General features: G+C 35.4%; 2 protein-coding genes across 4 annotated transcripts; both read left to right on the top strand.

Annotated features, from left to right (window-relative positions):
• Positions 1-429: 429 nt before the first annotated feature.
• Positions 430-5235, top strand: LOC108809205 (aminodeoxychorismate synthase, chloroplastic). The gene is made up of 14 exons (XM_018581345.2): positions 430-587; positions 866-1225; positions 1306-1437; positions 1532-1599; positions 1727-1791; positions 1942-2008; positions 2095-2337; positions 2414-2540; positions 2700-3010; positions 3087-3166; positions 3347-3449; positions 3547-3629; positions 3729-4346; positions 4415-5235. Exons 2-14 carry the CDS (start codon positions 871-873, stop codon positions 4905-4907), a joined length of 2745 nt encoding a protein of 914 aa, XP_018436847.1. The 5' UTR covers positions 430-587; positions 866-870; the 3' UTR covers positions 4908-5235.
• Positions 5236-12658: 7423 nt separating this feature from the next.
• On the top strand, positions 12659-18206 carry LOC108836607 (retrovirus-related Pol polyprotein from transposon RE1). Of its 3 annotated transcripts, none has more exons than XM_056988149.1 (2): positions 12659-13149; positions 14891-17946. In XM_056988149.1, exons 1-2 carry the CDS (start codon positions 12871-12873, stop codon positions 17792-17794), a joined length of 3183 nt encoding a protein of 1060 aa, XP_056844129.1. In that variant the 5' UTR covers positions 12659-12870; the 3' UTR covers positions 17795-17946. The 3 variants fall into 3 exon arrangements, 2 of the variants coding, with proteins under 2 accessions (XP_056844129.1, XP_056844130.1); XM_056988150.1 differs by having other exon boundaries at positions 13007-14600; XR_008935345.1 differs by lacking the exon at positions 14891-17946 and adding an exon at positions 17961-18206 and having other exon boundaries at positions 13012-13149.
• The last annotated feature ends 7248 nt before the right edge of the window (positions 18207-25454 follow it).

Raw genomic sequence — 25454 nt, 5'->3', positions numbered from 1 at the left:
TTAATATAGTGAATATACGACTAGTAAAAAGATAATTTTAATTTATCACAAGTTTGATATTATATTTTCAAATGTAATTTTTAAATGATAACTGTTTTTGTAAATAACTTAAATTTTATGATAAAAAATTAAATTAATTCTCCTAAATAATTTATAAAATATTTATAGAAGTTGCAAATCCAACTTTTCAATAAATACTAAACATTAGACAATACTCACTAATTTATAAACCCAAAACGTTAGGTATATTTGATTCATAGTATTTTTATTTTATTTTTTGGAAATTGGTAACCAAATGTATTTTCTTCTATTTTTTTCTAACGTATTTTCTTCTATTTAAGATCTACTACTTTCTTTCTTTTTGTTTATAATTTTTTTTTTGTGCTACTTTGTTTATAATTTTAAAAGGTTATAAAAATGCTCCCACCACCCTTTTATTGTCTCTGTTCCTCGTTCTGTGCACCATTCATTCAATCTCATTCCCTCTCCATCCAGCAGGCAAGGGAGCAAGCCTTCTTCCATCATTCTTATCTATACGATTCGTGCTTCTCCAATCTCTCCTCTATCTCCCGTGTTCGTTTCCATACGTACGTAAGCTTTCTCCCATTATTCATTCGTATCTAGATGTTTGTGTTGTTGATTTCATATAGATCGTTCAGAGGAATCGAGCCCCTAGAGATTGATTGATTGTATTAGCTTAATGGTTACTAGATATATGATTTGAGATTTGTATTAGCCTAAATCGAATCTTCCCGTTCCGGTGTTAGAGAGACTGATTCATGTTTACGAAATAGGAACCTTTTGAGTTTTGTTGATTTTTTACAACTCTCAGATCCATCAATACGTTGCTTTCCTCCTCTCTCAGGAGCTATGAACCTGAATTTCTCGTTATGCTCCTCTACCTCTTCAGAGCTTAGTGATTCTATTCTGAGGAGATCTCCGGTTGGGAGCCGCTTCTTCTCTCGTGAACTTGTTAGATTCGATGAGACTTGGAAGAAAAAATGCTTTAGTAATAATATACCTCGTTGTGGTGGCGGCGGCACGAAGAAGGTTCTTGCGTCGTCAACGCATATTGCGCCAGGGCACTTGGAGGATTCCTCTATTGCTGCTGCTGCTAAGAAGACTCTACCGAGAAGAGGTCTTGGCTTTGTCAGGACCTTGTTGATTGATAATTACGATAGTTACACGTTTAATATATATCAGGCGCTCAGTACTATTAATGGAGGTACCTTCTTTATCTTTCTCTTTGCCACGTAGACTCCTTTTTGTGTGTTTTTTTCAGCTTTTGTTTGTATCCAAGTGTAGTGCCTCCTGTGGTTATTCGGAACGATGAGTGGACTTGGGAAGAAGCTTACCGTTACTTATATGAAGACGCTGCTTTTGATAATATTGTTATTTCGCCTGGACCTGGTTCTCCCATGTCCCCTGCTGATATAGGTTACTAGCTTAGCCTTTTTTTTTTGCTTTTATGTCCCCTTATAGACCCACCTGTGTTTGTTTCATCTTGAACAACATGACTCTGGCTCTTCAGGAATATGTCTTCGCCTTTTGCTTGAATGTCGTGATATTCCTATTCTAGGCGTTTGCCTTGGCCATCAGGTACTTCTGTCTTCATATCTCTGAGCTTTCTTGGCTTAGTTTCTTGCATAGTCATGAAAATGAGTAGTTTTATCTCTCTTTCTCTCCGGAATTTCTATGAACCAACCAAGACAACATGCTTTGACAGGCACTGGGTTATGTCCATGGAGCTCATGTGGTGCACGCCCCGGAACCAGTCCATGGACGGTTAAGGTATTAAAGGTTTTGGAGAATACATGGATTTTTTTAATATGTGCCTTTTCTTGAATTCTAAAATTGTTGATATTTGGTCATATCTGCGCATTTCTTATTTCTCAGTGTCTTCTAGATATGCTTCTCACCATTTTCATCTACTTCATGTAGTGGGATTGAACATGATGGGAACATATTGTTTTCGGATATTCCATCCGGGAGAAACTCTGATTTCAAGGCAGGTCATCTACTTTGTTCAACATACAACACTCATTGTTCTCTCTAGATACAAAGTACAAATTTGTATGTTGGGTTTCTCTGCAGGTTGTTAGATACCATTCACTGATCATAGATAAGGAATCACTGCCAAAGGAACTCGTACCAATAGCTTGGACGATTTACGATGACACAGGTTCTTTCTCTGAGAAGAAGTTCTCTACTCCTGTGAATACCTCTTTGAGCCCATCGAGGAACGGATCTGTGGTTTCGCCCTATGTTGATGGAAAACAAGATAGACACATTCTTATGGGCATCATGCATTCTACTTTCCCTCATTATGGTTTGCAGGTCTGATGTTTATGATCATATCTAGACTCAGTTTCCTTCCTTGTTCTACTGTCTCTGATATGCATTATGCTTTTAGTTTCATCCAGAGAGTATTGCTACCACTTATGGAAGCCAAATATTCAAGAATTTCAAAGACGTCACTGTGGATTATTGGAGTCGCTACAAATCTCCATCCTCGCGTCGAAGAATGATTAATGAGACTGGTGAGCTCTCTCTCTGATGCTTAATACTTTCTTTAGTAATAAACTGTCATTTCTTACTCTCTCTTCTTTTGATGATTCCTTTGTAAGCCCTATTTTTGTTTTAGTATCATGGTGATTCACTGTCCTAGAGCTTCTCCTGAATAATAAAATATTCTTTAGCAAACATGCAGGTGCCTAGTGCCTGTCAATTGCTGAAAGAACTTTCCAGAACTAGAAGTACAGGAAATGGTTCAAGCTATTATAGTAACCCTAGCTCCTCTCTCTCTGCTGTTAAGAAAAATGGTGTAGACGTAATCGGTCTGGTGGATTTAGCATACCCGAAACCTCATACACAGTTGCTGAGGTTGAAATGGAAGAAGCTTGAACGTCTTGTAAATAAAGTTGGTGGAGCAAAAAATATATTCATGGAACTCTATGGCAGCAATAGAGGGAATGATGCTTTTTGGCTGGATACTTCTTCTAGTGACAAGGTTGGTAGTCTTCTCTTGAATAGCTACTTGATCCTTCCTCTTGACTCTAAAGAATGTTGTTCCCACATTGTTCCAGGATAGAGGACGATTTTCTTTCATGGGCGGTAAAGGTGGATCACTCTGGAAGCAATTGACATTTAGTTTATCTGATCAAAGGTTTAACGCATGACCTACTCTTTCTCTATCGGCGTAAAGGTTTATGCTCTTTTTTACTTGAGCGCCATAACCCTTCCGCCTGCAAAAATTTTCTTAATGTACCTACGTACTCTGGGGCTGTGTTGATATGGCAGCATCTATCATGGGAACCGAAACATTGAACCTTTTTTGTTTTTTCAGCGAGATAACATCTAAACATGCTGGACACCTTCTGATTGAAGATGCTCACGGCTCTACTAAGAAACGATTCTTGGAAGAAGGCTTTCTTGATTTTCTACGTAAGGTATGACGAAATACTTTTTTTCTTTTACTTGATAGCTGGTCTAGTAGAGTTGATACATTAAAATCATTAAAATGTAACACAACTTTATTTTTACCAGGAGCTTTCTTCTATCTCTTATGATGAGAAGGACTTCAAAGGTTTGCCTTTTGATTTTTGTGGTGGATACGTAGGTTGTATTGGGTACGTGTTACATCATTTAGACTAAGCACCTTTGGTCCTATGCCTTACCGTAGGATACTTCTGAAATGAATGTGTATTAACCTTTTCTTGTATTTGCAGATACGATATTAAAGTAGAATGTGGAATGCCTATTAATCGGCACAAATCCAAGGCTCCAGATGCATGTTTCTTCTTCGCGGATAATGTTGTCGCCATTGATCATCAACTTGATGACGTTTACGTGTTATCTCTTCACGAAGAGGACACTGAAGAGACCTCTTTCCTGAATGATACCGAAGAGAAGCTCATTACCATGAGTGTTTCGTCGGCAAGAAAGTGGAAGGATCAAAACCTTCCTGCTATAGAATCGTCTCAACGCAAAGCGAGTTTTGTCCCTGACAAATCACGAGAGCAGTATATCAAGGATGTCGAGAGGTGTATGCAGTATATCAAAGACGGGGAGAGCTACGAGCTTTGTCTAACTACTCAGAACAGGTGGAGAATAGGGAACACCGATCCTTTGGGACTTTATCTCCACCTGAGAGAGAGGAATCCAGCACCATATGCTGCTTTTCTCAACTTCTCAAATGCAGATTTGTCTTTATGCTGTTCTTCTCCTGAAAGGTTTCTTCAGCTTGACAGAAATGGGATGCTAGAAGCAAAACCGATTAAGGGTACAATAGCTCGTGGCTCCACACCTGAAGAAGATGAACTATTAAAATTTGAATTGAAACTCAGGTAAACACCAAACACTCTACTCTTTTAAAGCCTTTTGCATTTCATAACACCATGTGTTATGTAATCAGTGAGAAGAACCAAGCTGAGAATCTGATGATCGTTGACCTTTTGAGAAACGATCTCGGCCGTGTCTGTGAGCCTGGTTCTGTCCATGTCCCTAACCTCATGGACGTGGAAACATACACAACGGTACACACTATGGTGAGCACCATCCGTGGACTGAAGAAAACAGACATTAGTCCAGTGGAATGTGTGAGAGCAGCCTTCCCTGGCGGTTCAATGACCGGTGCTCCAAAACTAAGATCCGTCGAGATTCTTGATTCGCTTGAGAACTGTTCGAGAGGCCTTTACTCGGGGTCAATAGGGTATTTCTCGTATAACGGTACGTTTGATCTGAATATAGTGATAAGAACAGTGGTGATACATGAGGATGAAGCCACCATTGGAGCAGGAGGAGCAATTGTTGCGTTGTCAAACCCAGGAGATGAGTTTGAGGAAATGATTCTTAAGACTAGAGCTCCTGCTAGTGCGGTCATGGAGTTTTGTAGTGGGTTCCAGTGAAAGACACTAAAGTAGTGTCTCTTGAAACAACTCCATTGTTAATGGGGGATTTGCTCATTCATTAAAAGGAAAGAAGACATTGCTTTCGTGTTGTGGCTTTAAACACTTCTTTAAAATACATCTGTAGAAAAATATAAATAGATATATATATATATAGTTGTAAGAGATTTTGGGGTGGAGTTGTTTTCTCTATGTCGCTGTTGTTGTTCCGTTTTATAGGGTCTCGTCTCTGGAGATATCAATTTATTCAGCCGGTTTTGCTTTTGTGTGTTTGTTAAAGTCTTATGTATTACGATTTTTTTTTAATGAAAGAAATAGTTGAAAGATATTGTTCAGTTTAAAATAGTTATTTGATTTACATTTGAAAACTATTTGATTTATGTCCTTGAGACAATTTTTTTTAAAGCTTTATATAGATTGCTTTGTTTCTCACTCTTTATCTCAATTTCCAATCCTACTTTTACATTTTGTTTCATTTTCACACTTTTTTAATTGAGTGGCTTTATGGCAGAATTCTTATGGCAGTTGATATCTTTTGGTATAGTGTTTGACTTGACAAGTTGTTCAATAGTTCCGAGCTTTGGGGTGTTCAGTCCAGGTTCAGTTTTTGTTTGATTTTTTTCGGTTTTTTGTTATTTTGGTTTATAAAAAATGGCTACTATATTAAAATCATATATTTACTTTAGTTTTGTTCGTTTACATACCGTTGATTTTTTACTTATTCGGTTTTATGCCAAAAAATATAAATTTATGTGTTTTTCAAAATATTTTATGAATTTTACTTTATATGATTAAATATCGACTTTTATATAACATGAAGATATTTTGGTTTTTAAATAGTCTATTTTTCTTTTACTATTTAAAATAATTAGTTAGCACATTAAGTTAATAATTATAATATTTTTATAGAATAAAATAATAAAAAAATTAGTAATTCATAATATTATTAATAATTAAATATTAGCACACTTATTTGTTAGCAAAAAAGTAAAAGTTATTTTTAATTTGATAAAAATGAAATATAACTGTTAACTTAAAATAAAAGATATTAAATTACTAGAATATTTATTTTAAATACGAAGATTATATGAATAAAATAAATTATGTATATATTCTTAACTATCTTATATAATTTACGTATAATTATATTATTATATTTTAATTGATTGTTTATTCAGTTTATTCAGTTTGAGCGGTTTATATACCAAACCATATCCATATACTGCGGTTTCTTAAAAGTAAAATCCATTTGGTATATTCGGTATTACCAAATCTAAACTACTTTTTTTATTTCAGTTCGTTTTGGTTTTACCGGATTAAACACCCCTATCAGTTATGGACGCTGAATTACTACTTGTTATCTTGTTTATATTTTCTGACTCAGTTGTTGTTTGACCTTGGTCATTGGAGCTTCATTTACGATATCTATCCACCTTAGCATCATCCTACTTTTCAGCAACATTGAGGTCGAGTTTAGAGGACTTCTCCATGTCTTTGGTTGTCGTAAGTGTTATGGTTGCATTTATTATTTCCTGCTTTGTTTACCGTTTTGCAAGTGTAATGGCCGGCTGTTTTTAGCCGCAGTGTCGGTCCTAGCATTTTGTGGGCTGGAAGCTAAAATAATATATTGGGCCTGTCGATTTAACACATTTAAGAGAGGAAAAGGAAAATTTAATTTAGGCTTGGAGTAATACTCGAACTCAGGACCTGTTCTCAGTGCAGTAGTAACCACAACCAACTCAGCTAACGGACAACAATACAAAAATGTGGCCGAACTTATATTTATTTTTGGTCGGCCGGAAGCAGCTGCTTCCTTTGCTTACCTTCAAGGCCGGCTCTGTTTAGCCGGTTTGGCTTTGTTATCATCTCTTGTGAACATTTACCCCATGGTTGGAGAGTAGTTATCTATGAAAAGCTTATGTTGACCCCAAAAAGAAATCAATGAATGAATAAATGGTTTGAAATGAATACAATGAAAATATAACTATCAAAACATTTGTATGCTTTTTGACGTGAATTGTCTAAGTTCGTAAATTCCTTAGTGCTAAATAAAAAAAAAACATTATTATAAACAGATAATAAGTTCTTGGAAAAATCATGCTTGAACAAGACAAGACACGATTTCGTAATGATCTTTATTGTCCAATAGAGACATATGTTCCGCCAAACTATATTATTAATAGTCAATGATTGTAATTACACTGAAATTGAAACTGAAATCAAAGAGGAAGAAAATGGAAGAAACAAGAATGGTATAAGGAGAAAGTAGAAGATGGGGGACATAATCATTAAGCATGAGATAAGATTCCATCATGCTCCATTAGAGTGTGTGCTTAACTTATGCTTATACGTCTGTTTTTACTGGTAAAAGTGGGTAGCTATCTGATTTTAAACTTTTCTCTGAACAAGAAGTTATATCATATATTCGCTTAACTTCAGTTGTTGATTGAGATAAAATCCCGAGAATTTAGGTCTAGATTTTCTCTCGTTTAGAATAGTAGTGGAAAAAGTGTTAAACTTTTGGTGGCAGATGGTGATAAAAATGTGATCTACAACCAATCTAAGAAACGTATTGGCTGCCACCACTCACATTATTTGCTTGTTACGTTTGTGTAAAGGGCACGTCAATAAGCACCAAAAAGCACCAAGAATTGTACTAAGATCAGCACTTTTTTTTTCTTTTCATTGGTTAAAAAGAGATTGTACTGATACGTTCAGTTCACCCAAATAACTTTATAGAACAATTTCCGACCGAGTGTTACAAAATTAATTATAATTTGATATCTTCTTATATAATAAAGTTAGCTTTTTTTTCTCCTTGGGGTTTAAATGCCATGTGGCACATTCTTTTTAATAATTTTTTTTAATTTATATTTAATAGGTTTTAATGTTAATTATGAAAGACACATTGGATTTTTAAAATTTTCCTCATAAAAACCCAGGCATTTATAACAGTGTTTTGAACCCGAACCAGAACTAATGTTGAATCGGTAAACTCTCCGACCCAATATAAATCGGATTTGAGTTTTGTGAAAAAGCCAAAATTTAAAACCCAAATTAAAACCTCCAAAAACTCACAGAAATCCAAAACCCGATACCGGTTGCACCACTGGTTGAACCAATATATAATTTTTTTTTTTTTTAGTTTTAGTTATATTTTAAATTCTGTTTTATATTCTAAATTTCCAATTATCTTATATAATAAAGTTGAGTTTTTATCCTCCCTAGGAGAAAACCCAATGTCATTTGAAACACTTTTTTAATAATTAAAATATTTTCTTAAATTATATTTAATAGGTTTTAATGTTAATTATGAAAGACATTGGGTTTTTAAACTTTTCCTCATAAAAGCCCAAGCGTTTATAACAGTGTTTTGAACCCGAACCAGAACCACTGTTGAACCGGTAAACTCCGCGACCCAATATAAATCTTGTTTGAGTTTTGTGAAAAAAACCCAAAATTTAAAATCCCAATTTAAAACCTCAAAAACTCACTAAAACCCAAAATCTAATACCGGTTACACCACTGGTTGAATCAATAGATAATTTTTATTTTTTTAGTTTTTAGTTATGTTTTAAATTATGTTTTATATTATAAATTTCCAATTATAAAGTTAGATTTTTTTTCAGTTTTATTACCGTCTTGCTATTCTTATACACTACAATTTACGTTTACAAGGAAGGTGAGTAAGCGTGACCGTGCTCGACCCGCACATCCGTATAACAAACTCATAGACGATCAAGTTTATTATTCCTCTACATTACAATTTACGTTTGCAAGAAAAATGAGTAAGTTCTTTTTTATTTAACTTAGTTTATAACAAGTCATTACATTTTTAATTTACAGATCAAAAAGAATAAGATCATATGATCATGTGGATTACAAAACATGTTTTGAATTGTTGAAGAACAAGAACATGGCGAGCTGTTGGTAAGTTTTAAAATTTAGAGAAAATAAAAATTAGTTGATGTGATTTGGTGTTAATTTATTTTTGTTATTGACAATTTACTGATATGATATTTTAATTTTGGTTTATTTTGCATTGGAAGTTTAATTTATTATTCACATTCGACATAAATATTTGTGAATTGTATGTCTTGATTTTTTTAGATGTCATAACTCTTATATTACAAACTTTTTAAATAGTCTAAACTATTTCTTAATATTTTGTATGTCAAATGAAGTTAAAAATATAGAAACCAAGGTTAAGTATTTTCTAAATGTTTTAAGCATAAAATAGATAAATATCCAAACTATTATTTTATGTTTAGAAAACATTTCAAAATATTAACTATTATATAAAATTTTCATAGCTAATATATTATTATATAATAAAATTAATTCATTTATTAACATGCGGTTCATCAACGGTTGGTCCAATAACTCATTGATCCGGTCAATTCAGCGACCTGGTCAATCGTCAGATTAAGTGTCTAGGTTGGGTTTCAAAATCACGGTTTATAGGTTTTCTTTATATTTGATTTGACTATGGAGAATAGAGCCTCTATGATTCTCCATAGTCAATGATCTGTATCACTTTCATAAATTCGACCCACATGATCCGTATGACCAAAAATCTTAAACCCGCATCTACCCCCCCAAAACCTGTGGATAAACCGTCTTACTCGCGGGTAATAATAATTATATTAAAAACTAATTATTTAATTATATATTAATATTTTAATTATATATTAATATTTTAATTATATATTAATTTTTTTAATTATATATTAATTATTAAAAATAATATTAAAAATAATACATTATAACTAAAACTATAAAAATATTTTATATGTTTATATATTTTTACGAAAAATAAAATAAAAAACTTTTTTTGAATTTACGGGTCGGCGGGTACCCGCGACTCATATTTGGCTGACCCGCACCCGCCCTGCTTAAACTAATCTTAACCCACATCCGCACTCGCAGTTCGAAAATTTTAAACCGATCGACCTGCACCCGCTCTACGGCGGGTCAGACGGGGCGAAACCCCCGGGATTTGAATTAAATTCTCAACTCCACTAACTACTATCAAAAAGATCAGAAAATATTATTTTTATACATATTTTCATTTCATATTTTTAGAATATTTTATTTACTAAGATCATATAATAAATTATAAATTTATGTAAAAATACAACATATTAACCCGGCGCGTAGCGCCGAAATACCACTAGTATGTAATATATTTAAAGTTCTATCACTGAAATATGATTATGGTGCATTTGTTCTCTACTTCTGTTGAGATTCTTCATCGTCTAGTCAAGTTTGTAATCCCAAGGTTAGCACCGATCGAGTATCCGATCACTAACTTTTCAAAACTGAAGTTATGGACTCAACGTCAACTGCTCTTAAGAATGAAATCCTGTCGGTTGATTTGATCGGTCTTGGTAAACACACATTTAGTTCTATAGTGTGGATTTCTGCTTATACGACTTTAGACGTTTCAACTAATATTAGACGACAAAAAAAAAACTAATATTAGACGGTAGCTGAATTGCATGTTACCGGACTACAAAATAAATTGTTTGAGGCTTTGAGCCGAAGGTTAAATATACATTTCTACATAGCTACGATTTTGTTTCAAGAAAAACTCAAATCTGGGAAAAATGTTTTAGCACATTCCTGAATCGTGAATACCAATTGATCATAGCCATGCAATGAGCAAGTTCTTATTATTATTTTTTTGACTAAATGAGCAATTTCTTTGCCAGAAGTTTTCTACAAATGCACCACAAATTAAGCATTTGATCGGAAGCCTAAGAACTTAAATGGCCCAAACAAAACGACGACTTAGGGTCTGACTGGTATAACCGCAGCGGTTGCGGTTGCGGTTACGGGAGTTTGCGGGTGCGGATGGTCGCGGTTTTAAGCGTTTTCTAGAGATTTGTACGACTGGTATAACTGTTAGAAATTGTTGCGTTTGCGGGACTCTTATAACTGGTAAACTACCAAACGCAACATCTGTTAAATAATAATTTGACAATATTTACATTTTATGTAATTATAAAAATATTAAAAATCATAATAATATGATAAATATAAAATTTATATTTATAAAATCATATTATTAAATTTCAAAAATTTATAGAATTTTTTTTAGTTTTAGATTTTTATAATATAAGTTGAAATATAATATGAATACATTTTACAATTTCTATTATTTTAATTTAAATTTTTTATTGGATATTTTTAGTATTATTTTTATTTATTCTGTTTTTAAAGAAAAAAAAATTATCCTCCCGCAACCGCAAACGCTAGCTGGAACCAGCTTTTGATTTTAAGAGGTCCGGAGCGGTTTGAAGCAATTTGTAGTATTTTCTGTGATTGTTTCGAAACGCCAGCAACCACTATGAACCGCGAAAACTGCGTTTGCGGATGGTAACGGGAAAACCAGTCAGTCCTTTAGTTCGTAGGAGAATTGAACTCAGAAGCACTAAGTTCAGAATGCAATCCCTTTTTCCTAAGTCCCTATCCAACTACCACTTTAGTCACTGGCCCGCTTGGATTATTTATATAGATGATTAACTCACAGTAATTTATCATTTTCTATATGATGAGTTTGCTATTTTTGTCCGGTTAGGATTACCAAGATTCTCTCGTGATTTGACAGAAACGTCTCTATCTACGTTGAAAAAGAAAACACTCTCTTCTACAAAGTATAATAAATTATCACTACGCTAAAGGTACTGAAATAATATTTCTTAGGTGTTTGTTTTCTGTTTAAATGTTTTGTACGTATCTTGCCATCATTTTTGTTGTGTTATTAGCTTATGCGTAACAGAGACAAAACATATGTACACTATCTATTAGTAGTGTTGACTTCCGCTGCCTTTCTTGATTTTCATTGACAAATGTTGAGATTGTATCATACACATTTAAGATTTTTGTCAGTTTAGGTGGGTAGTTTAATGTCGTTGGATCGTTATTTAATCGCCATAGAGTCTAGTATCTAAGGATTCGTTAGAGTATGTCAGTTATATCGATCTAGACTAGATATACACACAAAAGGTAATGGATGTTAGATAGATCAAATTAAATGTTGATGTACATGAGTGTATTATGTATATAGGTGGGTGTGATAACATAGAAGGCATGTGAGATCACTGTTTACATGCATCAAAGTTAGGATCATAGAGAAAGTATCGTAGAAAATGATGATTTTAACTAATTTGAATAAGATGAAAGAGACTGTCTATCTTACGATGGACGCTAAATTCAATAATTTCTTTTAGCTTATGAATAAAGGAAAGTAATTGACCTTTTTTCTTTTCAACCATCAAAACTGGCCTTTTCCCGTTTTTATGTTAATATACTCTTTCAAGCTTTCTTATATCTTTACATAATTATTATATATGTTTTGCTAATTTAATATATTTGTTAGAATAGCAACTTGATTAATCCAATATGAGAATGAGACACAATACACTATATAAAATTTTGAAATATCTAGAAGGAAAAACATGAGTTTGTAATTTAAACTTTTGACATAAGTAATTTAATTGTTGTTTTCAAGAACTTAAAATGAATGAGGTTTTGTATTCTAATATTTCAAACCTCATTTTATATTTTCTTTCCTACTAAATATTTGGGTTTGGTGAAATAATCTTCTGCATCTTATAGCAAAATGTGGCCTTAAAAGACGAGAAACATGTGATTGGTATAGAGATTAACCAAATCGACGAAAACCTTACTTTATTAAAAAGCAAAGCTTACATAAAGTATATTTGTTGCATCGGATCCTTCAAAACATTAACTAAAACCCCGAATGTTCTCAAATAAATTTATTTTTACAGAATACACAATTCAAAACAACACGTACATAATGTTACCACTTTCCATTATATAAACAAAACTAAGCCTCTAAAGCCATAAACTTCATCTCTGCCTCCTTCTTCTCTCTCATCAGAAAATATTTAGCTACCTTTCCTTTTGCGTTTGAGCTACGTTTTTCTTCTGAAAAATGGGTTTCCCCGATCAAAACGATCTCTGCGAAACAGAATTAGAGTTCCTTCGTGTACCCTCTCTAGGGTTTCCAGACCAAAGCGTTCGACCAGACCAAGAACTTGAAGCCAAAGCCCAAGAACTAACTAATTTCTCACGCGGAGGAGAAAAAGTAAAGAATGAAGAAGAAGATTGTTGCAAGACTCCGACACGTCTTGATCAAATTCTCCCGGCGATCCCACGAACCTGTCCGCCGGCGCCGAGGAAGCCTAAGGGAGTCCCGTCGAGAAGTTTGAAGGTTAGAAATTATTGGAGATAATTACTATATGTTAGTGTTTTAGATAAGTGTTATCTTTAGGCTTTCCTATTCCTATTAGTTTTGGGTTTATCTCTTTTGTGAGTATATATACTCATCGTTTAACATCAATAAGAACAAGAACTTTATTCCTGAATTACAATTTGTCATGGTATCAGAGCCTAAACAAATTTTTACCTAAAATTTTCTTATTCATTCTTCTATTTGTTGTTCCATATCGAAGAACAAATCTATTCCTTCCAAAAACTCTCTGTTTTCATATCAGAACAGAGACTATTCATAAACATCTTCATCAGACACAATGTCGATTACTCCAGCTACCGAAATCAAATACAAGAGGATCTCACCTTATGATCTTTCATCCAACGACAATCCAGGAGCAGTAATTTCACAGCCACTTCTTACTGGATTGAACTACGATGAATGGGCCATTAACTTTCGTATGGCGTTGAGCTCTCGAAAGAAGTTTGGTTTCCTTGACGGCAGTCTACCAAAACCGGCAGCCGATTCACCTTACCTTGAAGATTGGATAGCAAACAATCACCTCATAGTTGGGTGGATAAAACAAACCATTGAGTCAAAAATTCGATCATCCATCTCAACCCGTGAGATCGCAAAGGACCTCTGGGATATAATAAAGAAACGGTTCTCCATCAAGAGTGGAGCACGCTTACAACAACTACGAACAGCTTTAGCTAACTGCAAACAGGATGGCTCTAGCATTGATGAATACTTTGGGCGGTTAACAAAACTGTGGGATGGTATCGCAGAATGCATGAACTCCAAACAATGTAGCTGTGGCAAGTGTGAGTGTGATCTGAATTCGGCAAGAGAGAAAGAAACAGAGACGTTGCGAGTCCATGATTTCCTGGCTGGATTAGATGATGCAACACACGGTGTCATACGTGCTCAGATATGTGCGATATCTCCACTTCCTGATCTTGATACAGTCTACCAAACAATCTCTCAGAATGAGATTATTCAGTCAAAAGCAACACCTGAGACTCCTGTCATGAGTTTTGCGTCACAAGCTCGTTCTTCCAACTCCTCACGACCTAATACAGTATTCACCAAAGATATCTCTCGTCCTGGTAACAAAGATCCATCTCGACATTGTACAGTTTGCGGACGTACTGGTCATGAGGCAGCAGGGTGTTTTACGGTGATTGGATATCCAGATTGGTGGGAAGGACGCAAGAACACAACTCCAGTTCGGAACTCTTCTCCTAAACCAACCACTTCAAATAATCAACAACGCAACAATCAACCAAGAGCTAATACCGCAACAGTAGTCAAAACAAACCCGTCTACACTTCAAGCTAATGTCACTATTACAGATGCTGATCGCCAAGGTCTAAGTGGTATCACAGACGACCAATGGAGCATCGTGCAGAAATTAATTAACAACGGCAAGACCAATGATCATCTCGAGGGTAAGAGTATTGATAATGTTTGGATCTTGGATACAGGCGCTACACACCATATGACAGGACAAATTCACTTACTGGAGGACACACGAGATATTCCACATATACCAGTGTTATTGCCCGCAGGATCCGAGGCAATGGCCTCAAAACAGGGCATCGTCAAACTCACACCGACACTGCACATTCAGAATGTGTTTTATGTGGCGGGCTTCCATACGAACTTGATATCTTTTGGACAACTAGTTACCGACAACTTCTTGGTTGGACAAGTCACTGATAAATTGATGATTTTGCAGGACCGTACCTCGAGGATGCTGATTGGAGCGGGTGAAAGAGAGGGAGAGGGATTGTACCGGTTTCGCGGGATTGAGTCATTGGCGTCGGCACATACAAGGGTTCTGGAAGAGTCAATGTTATGGCATCGTCGTCTTGGACATCCATCCTCTCGTATCACCGGAATGATCTCAGATATCTCATCTTCTGCGGCTGATAATCATATTAGATCTTGTGATATTTGTTTTCGGGCTAAACAAACCCGTCTCAGTTTTACAGACAGTTTTCATAATGCAAATGAGATTTTTGATTTAATACACTGTGATCTCTGGGGTCCCTATCGAGCAACGGCATTGTGTGGTTCTCGGTATTTTTTAACGATCATAGACGATCATTCCCGAGCTGTGTGGCTCTATCTTCTTCCAGATAAAACAATGGTGTCACAACAAATCAAAGACTTCTTCACATTGATAGAGCGCCAGTTTTCAAAGAAAATCAAAACAATACGAAGTGACAACGGCACGGAGTTTATGTGCCTTACACGTTACTTCAAAGAGAATGGGATTCTTCATGAAACTTCATGTGTGCACACACCTCAACAGAATGGACGGGCAGAGCGTAAACACCGCCATATTCTCAACATTGCTCGAGCATTGCGTTTTCAAGCCAACTTACCAATAGAGTTTTGGGGAGAATGCGTTCTAGCTGCAGGGCATCTAATCAATCGAACTCCTTCATCCATCCTTCAAAATAAAACTCCCTATGAGAAGCTCCATGGCCAGCCTCCGGATATATCTCACCTACGGATCTTAGGTTGTTTAGCATATGCTCACAACAAGAACACCAAAGGAGATAAGTTTGCTTCAAGGAGCAGAAGGTGTATGTTTTTAGGCTACCCCTCGGGAACCAAGGGCTGGAAACTTTTTGATCTTGATGAAGAAACGGTTTTCATCTCACGTGATGTGGAGTTTCAAGAAGAAGTCTTTCCTTATCACGACAAATCACCTATCATCACTGCGCCATCTTCCACCTTACCCGTAATATCACCAATCTGTGACTCAGAAACAGAGGACTCTGCTCCGATAACAGAGCAAACTACTGTCGCAACAGAGCTTCTTCTGTCTACATCGGTACCATCTGATTCTACTACTACTAACGACCAAACTGACATTGAACCTCTGGGTCGTGGACAACGAACTCGTCAGCCTTCTACTCGATTTCGTGACTATGTTATCAACACGGTTACAACAATCCCTGTCTCCACTCTCTCTCTTCCTTCATCTGTTCCTCAGCCATTCTCAGGTACGGACTATCCCCTGTCTGATTATTTAACATATGATCGTTTGTCTTCATCGCATCGCAGCTTTCTCTTGGCATTGACAATTAATATTGAGCCAAAGCACTTTCGACAAGCTATGGAACACGAAGTCTGGCGAAACTCAATGAAGTCTGAGATGGATGCTCTTGAGAGAAACCATACATGGGATCTCGAAGAACTACCTAACGGAAAGAATGCGCTTGGTACTCAGTGGATCTACACAATAAAGTTGCGCGCAGACGGGACTATAGAACGACATAAATCTCGGCTGGTCGTGTTAGGAAATAATCAGAAAGAGGGTCTCGATTATACTGAGACATTCTCACCTGTGGCTAAGATGACGACAGTTCGTTTATTTCTTGATATTGCAGCAAAGAAAAATTATGAACTTCATCAGATGGATGTTCATAATGCTTTTCTTCATGGAGATCTCCTAGAAGAAGTGTATATCAAGATACCTCTCGGGTTTGCTCGCCCAAACGACACTCGTGTCTGTCGCTTACGAAAATCATTGTATGGCCTTAAACAGGCTCCACGTTGCTGGTTCGCAAAACTGGTTGATGCTCTACTCAGCTATGGATTTACACAGACACATTCCGATCATTCCTTATTTGTCTATGTCCGATCCAGAGTTACGCTTCGGATACTCGTCTACGTTGACGATCTAATCATCTCCGGAAATTCACCACCAGCAATCAAAACTTTCAAGACATATCTATCCACTTGTTTCCATATGAAAGATCTTGGAGCTCTTAAATATTTTCTTGGCTTAGAAGTTGCCCGAAGCCCTCAAGGAATATACTTGTCTCAGCGGAAATACACACTCGACATAATAACAGAGTGTGGATTGCTTGGTTGCAAACCAGCTGGCTCACCGATGGATCAAAACCATAAGCTTGCAAAGGCTACTGGTTTGGTACTTGCAGATCCTGAGAAATATCGCCGTCTTACAGGTCGTCTTATCTATCTTCTTGCCACCAGACCTGACCTTGCTTACTCTGTACACATTCTTTCCCAGTTTATGCAAACACCACAAGAGGATCATTGGCTTGCAGCGTTGAAAGTGGTTCGTTACTTAAAAGGCACAGTGGGTCAAGGAATTCTCTTCAGTGCTACTTCTTCACTTTCTTTGACAGGATGGTGTGATGCAGATTGGGGTGGTTGTCTTACAACGAGACGATCTCTTTCTGGCTGGATAATACAACTTGGCACTTCACCAATTACTTGGAAAACAAAGAAACAAGATGGTGTATCTCTTTCTTCCACTGAAGCAGAATTTCGGTCATTAAGGTCTATTACCAAGGAAATCATTTGGCTTAAGGAACTTCTTCGGGAACTTGGTATTAATCATGAGGATGCTGTCACGGTCTGTTGTGATAACAAGTCAGCTATTCATCTTAGTGCCAATCCCGTTCTGCATGAACAAACGAAACATATGGGTATTATATGCCAATTTGTTCGCGATGAAATCACAAAGGGAGTTATCAAGATGGTGTACGTTCCGACTTCAGAGCAATTTGCAGACATTTTAACGAAGGCATTGGGGCGTAAAGAATTCGATGCATTTCTACTCAAGTTAGGCATTAACAATATCCATGCTCCAACTTGAGGGGGGGTATTGGAGATAATTACTATATGTTAGTGTTTTAGATAAGTGTTATCTTTAGGCTTTCCTATTCCTATTAGTTTTGGGTTTATCTCTTTTGTGAGTATATATACTCATCGTTTAACATCAATAAGAACAAGAACTTTATTCCTGAATTACAATTTGTCAGAAATTCTTATAGAAGCAGGCGAATGATCATTCTGAATGTTTCTAGAGAAGTCGATTGTATTTTTCATTCAACATCTCTATGTAACAAGATTAAGAAGGCCAGACATATTTGATTTTCATATGGTATCATGTATGTATAACGACAAAACGTACGTAGCTACAAGTAACTAAATTGTAATAAACTACGTACGAGTTATATAATAATGTACTGTGATATTTATTTATTTTTAACTTTTGTTTAACATCTTTTTTCTTCTGGTAGTGGTAGTTCTTCTTTTTGGCAAGTGACAACAAGGCTTTTCAGTTTTGGAATATTTGTCCGTGAAATATTTAGAGGTGCATACGCTTTTTGCATGCTTGTTTCTCGTGATTTTAATATTTTTGTACATTGGAAATAATCGGTAATTAGAATACATGAACTATATCTATATATAAGCATTGGAAAGCAGAGTAGAGTTAGTGAAATACTTTGGTTACGTAAAAGTGGAATCTAGTCTTGAAACAATAGTATTTAAAACTTTAATGTCACTTTTGTAACTAAAAGAAGATTTAAATGCTTTGATCACTGAAATCAAGGCGAGCGTGTTTTCCCATTTTGCCTATCCAAGGCTATGCAACTAATTGTTCGTAAAAATGCAAATCTTATCGATTGGCCGTATAAAGAGTAGTATAACATATATAGTGATAGTATTTTTTCTTCTCAATTTACATCTATCCAAGCCTGCTTTAAAACTAGTACTCTACATCCGAGTAGAAGAATTCCAGTCCAGACTCGAGAGGTATTTGCATTGGTCAATTTACAGTAACGATCCATCTGAGAACTCTTTTAAGAGAGAACCCCCTTTTTCTTGGACAACAAGAGAGAACCCCTATAGTATGTGATATGTTTTAAGGGTCCAACTAGATTAGGACCCGCCCTAAAGGGCGGAAATTGATTTGTCAAATTTCAATTAATAATATATGGTATATATAATATGTGTATATAATATTATATATATTTTGTGTAACATTTATATATATATACATATTAGACATATATATAATATTTTATTAAATATAATAGAATTTAATAGTGTTATAATTTGTGTTGTATTTGTTATTAGTTTGTATTTAATCTTCTTTTATTTTTAGTATAATAATTTGCCTTGTCACACATTTTACCTTTTAACTTATACACATAGTTATGCTTTTTTCAAAAAAAAAACTTATACACATAGTCTCGTAAAATGTAATCCAAAAAAAACATATTTAAAAAATTTACTGACCATATGCCACCATTATTTGGTTGTTTGAACAAAAAAAATCATGTTCTTGTATAACTGTGTATGTTGTGATATGATGTAGGTGAAGAGTAAATATATGGAAGTAAAGTTAGTGATACGAACATGAGCCTATGTTGGTCTATGCCACAATTATTTGGTTTTTGGAAGATCAATGAGCATAAGCATACACAGTCTTTGTATGCTTACGTTGTAAATGAGTCGGATATTTTTTCTCTTATGTCTGGAATGATATAGAACTCGTTGATTTAAGAGTGGTTCAGTTTTATATGATCTAGTTAGGGCTGGGCAAAAAATCCGAACCCGAAAAACCGAACCGAACCCGATCCAAAAAAGTAGCACCGAACCCGAACCAAAATTAATTAAATATCCGAACGGATTCAAAATTTCGGTATTTAAAGAACCGAAACCGAACCCGATCCGAACCGAAATATTTTGGGTACCCGAATGTATCCGAAATAAATTTATATACTTGAATATATACATTATTTTATATATAATGTATATTAAAAATATTAAAAATATATAAGATACCTTTTAATTTTCCAAAATACTCGGAAAATATATGCAAATAGTCAAAAGTAAATGTTTAAAATAGCTAAAATATACTGAAAACACCAAAATAGTTAAATATCTATTGATTTTTTATCCAAATATTCAAAGAAAACTAATTTATGTGTTAAATTAAGGTATTTTGGCATATATGTTATGAAAATTTATATGTAATATATTATCTTTCTTATAGATTTTGAAAATTTAAAGTATATAATAAATTTTGAAAATTTAAAAACATTTTAAATGGGTTATCCGAACCCGAACCGAACACGTAAAGATCCGAACCGAACCCGAACCGAAATTTAAAAATATCCTAATGGGGCTGAAATCTTTGACTCCGAAAACCTGAAACCCGAATGGACTGAACCGAAACCCGAATGGGTACTCGAACGCCCAGTCCTAGATCTAATTATATTAAGAGATTAACCAAAAATATTATAAAAGTGTTACTGGTTAGGTTTAACTAATCTATGTTGGTTAAGATTTGGTTTAATTTAAGTTGGTAGGTTGCATTATATAGGAGACATCATATATTCTAGCAACAATTATGAAAGAGTCCAAAATTTAAATGAGAACTTCAAATAGTAGATAATCCCTAAATTAATAGATTAGATACAAAATTAAAATTATGGGCCTTAAATAAATAAATAGAATAAAAAATAATTTACAGTAAAGTTATAATTTTTTGAAAGTAGTACATGTCTATCAGTTTAAAAGTTGATTTTATGTTTACTTATCTATTCTACTAAAATATGAACATGAATTATTGATAAATTTTATATTCAATTATGTATTATATTTATTTAATAGATTATTTTATCAAATTAAATTAATATTAAACATAAATGTGATTGTGAAAAAAATCAAATATAAAAATTAACTTTTTTAAAGAAAAAAAAAATATACCCTTCCTTCGAAGAACAGATCATACTGTATATAATTAAGAAACAAAAAGTCAAAATTTATTTCTGGTATGTTTGAAATACGTTTTAGGATCCATGTTAATATGTTATATTTTGTTTTACTAACAACAACAGAAAATAGGCTTTAAAAGATGTATAATTCTGTTTCAAAAAAAAAACAAAAAAAAAGATGTACAAATTCATGGCCCCATGCCGATGTATCTTATGTATTCGGTCAGAACCGGGCATGCATGTATGAAGTTTGTATTTGATGGAGTTATAAGAACCACATTTTGTATAAATATTATTATAACTGAACCTCATTATATCATAACAAACAGAAAGACAGTATCCATGATCTTCAAAATTTGGATATATAAGGTTTTTTTTTAACAACAATATATAACACTTCTATAATATATAGAAACTCTACTTCTTCCTCAAGCGAAACATCCATTGTATTTTAGTCAAAAAAAAAAAAAACATCCATTGTATGGAATTGAGTAAAACATTGGAATATCATATAGCCCCCACATTAGAAGTAAAAATCGCTAATGCGAAGACCATATGCTACTCCAATGCTTGCTCAATCACAATCATCTCCTGCAAAAATCAGAGTTTATCCACAATAAAGGTGGCCAATCTAGATTTGACAAACATGCAAGTTAGATTGTGTTTTCGAAAAGAAACTTGATGCAATAACCATTGAAAGACTATACATTTTGTACAAGTTAATTAACACCATCGTTTCTTTCTAAAGGATTCAATTGTAATTTTTAAATAAGGTGCGTAAATCTCTTCTCTACGGCTTCAACTGTAACTTCACAAGTCTATCTATAATAGGACAAGCTGATCGTAAAACAGTTCTGCCCTGGTTGAGTTATGAATTTCTTTTAAAAGTATTATTGCAATTGACAATGTCAGAGAAAGCACAAACAGCTATAAAGATGAAACCTAACTACATATATGATAATGATTTTAATGCTAAAACTCTCACCTAAGTTTTTGGTGCTTTCCACATCTGAAGCAATTTATGGCTAATGGATTCACAAAGGATCGGCCTCCCATTCTGTCCTCTTAAGTTGCTTCTTCCTCTCTGAGTGTTCCATCTTCCTCTTCCTCTACCATTCCTTGGTTCATTTTCCACTTGTAATCCTGTCAATGTCCTTTGATTCTTCAATAGAGCATACCACGAAATTAAAGTTTTCAGTGAGACTTCTCAGAATCTTCTCCACGATCTTCACATCATTCATTCCTTCCCCACAGTTCTTCACGTCATTTGCGAACTCCATAAATCTCTCAAAGTACCCTGCAACTCCTTCACCAACATGCATCTCCATCAAAGGTGTTACGAAGTCGTTGAAGCTGTGCTTGCTTCACTCTAGAATTCCCTTGATGCTTGATCTTCATAGGTTCCCACAATTGCTTAGCAGTCTGAGTGATACACAATTATTCCTTGGAACGGAGAAGATTCTCCATTATCAAACCCCACTGGTTGTAGTCTCGATCAAACTTCCTCTCAAATACTGAATATCTTGTGTTACTGAACTTCAACCATACTTTGGCTATAGAGCAAGATAAACAAGAAAGCAAAACAATCCTAAAGACGTAGGAACATAAATAGCAACTGGAAGACTCTTTGTAGTAAACAAACAACGTTTGGTCGCTGAAATTGATAGCTAACGCTAGCGACCAGCAAACAAACGAACATGGCCTTTCTAAGCTAAAAACTAGCTCAACTTATTATGACTTTGACGAAATCCAACAACTATTGCTTACGTGTGTCCAGTGTTTTAGAAACAATTATTTTATCGACTCGTACCAAAATTCGTCTAATGTATGTAAGGACGCAGTAAAGCTCAGATTGGACGCTCTCTTTAGAAAGAAACGTTCAGCAACTTCAGCATCAAAGCTTCATCCTCAGCTTTGGTCTCCCACGTTCAGTCTTATCTAGGAACTTGGCTAACTTTGTTTTAATCTCTTTCCTTCTTTCTCCCTGTAGGTAACTTTTTAGGCCCTGGCGTTGGGCTTCCAGTCCTTTTTGTAGGTTTAGCCTTGGCTGGATTTGGAGTAGTGCATAGGTACTATCGGTTGCCTTTTGGGCTTTTGACCCGGCCTTTGCTGTGGATTTATAAAATATTTTTATCAGAAGAAAAGATTATTATATATATCCAAAAATTTAGGGTATTGGAATCCCTATTTGTAAAAATAATTTTTTTTAATTAAAATGTTAAACTTCTAAAAATTAAAAATTTATACAAAATTTATAAATGCATATGCATATAGTATCAAAATTAAAATATAATATTATAAAATTAATTTTATGTATAAATATTAATATATGAAATATAATAATTAATAAAATTAAAATTTTAATATATTTTTAGAAATTCAGATATATGGATCTATAAAAATGAAGATATCTCGATTCAAATTTGGTTTTGACGAATACAAGATTTTACTCTTTGAATTTAAGCTTTGAACTATAAGACTCGAGCAAATTAATCAAAGAGGGGACATTGCGTATGATTTGATTTGACTTTGAATAATTTTGATGGTGAATAATAATGTAATACGGAAATAATAATTAATAATAAAATGCAAGAAATACAATAGGAAAGAGCCACATGAAACAGAATAGGACCTACTTGAAGCAGTCGATAACATGTTGTATGTCAGATTTTTTCTGACTTCAATATTTCACATATTTTGAGATTCCCGGTATCTGTTTTAAAGTTTAAGCCACCAGCAGTTCAAAAAACAGTTTTAGCCACCAACTTAAACCTTAAAAGTTAAGAAAATCAGAATGATTTACAAAAATAAAATGAAGATCAGAATGATTTCACAAGTCCTCATTGATACGATTTCTGGAAAATCAAAAATGTCTACAGTGAGAATATATACACAGACATCTATCATTAATTGGAGTACAAATTCTCACGTCCCACCTTCAGATTTACAAAACGCACAAACAATATTTCCATCTCATTCTTTGGCAACATGTACATTTTTTTCTCTTCCAATTTGTATCCACCAAGGTGGTTTGATCAACTTTTCTATAACAATTATGTAATTTCTTTTTTTTTTTTTTTTTTTAAACCGGTTTCTCTCTCAGGCACTTTTCTCTAGAAAGGTCCTCCCCTGCTCCCGACCTTGAAACATCCTAGTAACCGGTGGCCCTTTACACCTTTTGGGCTCTGTTCTGCAAAAGTTGATCCCCTTTTTTCAAATTATTCTCCGCAAATAGAATTATCCACCGGTCTCGAGTGTGTTCTGCTTCCTTACCCCCGGGTTCTTCCCCCGACCCGGGTCGGAGGGACCGTCTCCCCCGTCTGTCTTCACCGGCGGATTCACCGGAAGCCACCTCGACACTGCAACATGTCTTCCTCGCAACTTCAACTGATGAAAATTGGTCTCTTGGAAGTTACCGCTAGTCCATAGCAGCTTCAACCTTATCTACCTTCTCCTGTGATTACAGGAACCTCACATCTTCACAGATTTACTCTAAACAGAGGCTTAAACCTTGGCATCAAGCTCACCGCCCGCGACCTCCAAACCTCCTCCAACGATATCTCGAAGACCACAAGATGCAGCGTAGACTCTCCTCCGCTGAGAAAGGCAAAACAATCGTGCTTGACCATCGCCCTGCTCCTCGTGTTGGACGTGTTCGGGTCTCCGAACCGGACAACCCTGCAGCTCTCCGTAATCACTCACTCACTATTATCGGAAGAGTAACAAACCCTTCGACCCAGAAAGTCTGGTCCTTGATACCTTTCTTCACAGATCACTGGAAATGTGACATTCCTCCGGTCGGGTCAGACTTGGGTCTAGGGATGTTTCAATTTCAGTTTGAACTGGAATCAGACCTCCAAACGGTTCTAGAGAAACGCCCATATCACTATGCTCGATGGATGGTTATCCTTCAGCGCTGGGAACCGACAACCTCTCCTGACTTTCCCTCGATGATTCCTTTCTGGATCAAAATCCAAGGAATCCCCATCCACCTCTGGTCTGAAGAGGTAGCGCAACAAATAGGGAAGGATATCGGTACGTTCGAAGCCGCAGAGATCACTCAACAAACTCTTCGTATGAGAGTACATGTCAATGGGAGACTTCCCATAATAAAATCTTCTATTGTTGAGTACTCTAACGGCGATGAAGTCGCTGCAACTCTACACTATGAGAAGTTGGAACGCCATTGCGCAAAATGTTGCCGCCTGGACCATGAAGTCCGTGATTGCTTGGAGGCAAAGCATGAGAAGAAAGCACTACTAGCAACTCAAGAGGACTCTCTTAAAAGTAAAGCTTCTGTTACCAACAAAGACTGCCCTCCTCCCCCAAACCAATTACGATCAGGAGGCCCTAACAGACTCTCTCCTCGTAGGAACAACAGATATGAACCGTATCGTCGTAAAGACAGCTCTCATCGCTCAGATCTCGCTCCCATCAGAGATCAGAGACGTCACGTCCACCACGACCGACACTCTAGAGAGAGATATGATAGGGAGGAAACTCCAAGAGAAGATAGTGCTAGAATCTCATCTCGCAGATATGATGATTATCATAATTATCGACGCTCCCCTCCTCGCAGAGAGAGATCACATTTCAGTGGGGACTCCCACTCAGCGAGCTCACCAAAGCCACACTCCTTGAGAAATGACCCCTCTAGGACCCCTCTTCAGGCAACCGATGTGGATTTGGGAACTAGATATATCGTCTCTCAACAGAGGCATCCCGAAGAGAGAGAAAGAATGGCTC

Source organism: Raphanus sativus, chromosome 6 (assembly GCF_000801105.2).
Source record: "Raphanus sativus cultivar WK10039 chromosome 6, ASM80110v3, whole genome shotgun sequence".
Lineage (NCBI taxonomy): Eukaryota > Viridiplantae > Streptophyta > Magnoliopsida > Brassicales > Brassicaceae > Raphanus > Raphanus sativus.
The sequence above is the reverse complement of the archived record's forward strand: the minus strand, read 5'-3'. Positions and strand labels throughout refer to the sequence as shown.

What these genes read in the sequence shown, in the direction of transcription:
- LOC108809205 (XM_018581345.2), top strand. Translation starts at nt 871, where the DNA reads ATGAACCTGAATTTCTCGTTATGCTCCTCTACCTCTTCAGAGCTTAGT. An exon ending in TCCCTCATTATGGTTTGCAG is followed by an intron (nt 2,338 to 2,413) that starts GTCTGATGTTTA and finishes TTATGCTTTTAG; the next exon opens with TTTCATCCAGAGAGTATTGC. An exon ending in AAGAATGATTAATGAGACTG is followed by an intron (nt 2,541 to 2,699) that starts GTGAGCTCTCTC and finishes AATATTCTTTAG; the next exon opens with CAAACATGCAGGTGCCTAGT.
- LOC108836607 (XM_056988149.1), top strand. Translation starts at nt 12,871, where the DNA reads ATGGGTTTCCCCGATCAAAACGATCTCTGCGAAACAGAATTAGAGTTC. An exon ending in TCCCGTCGAGAAGTTTGAAG is followed by an intron (nt 13,150 to 14,890) that starts GTTAGAAATTAT and finishes ATGATTTTGCAG; the next exon opens with GACCGTACCTCGAGGATGCT.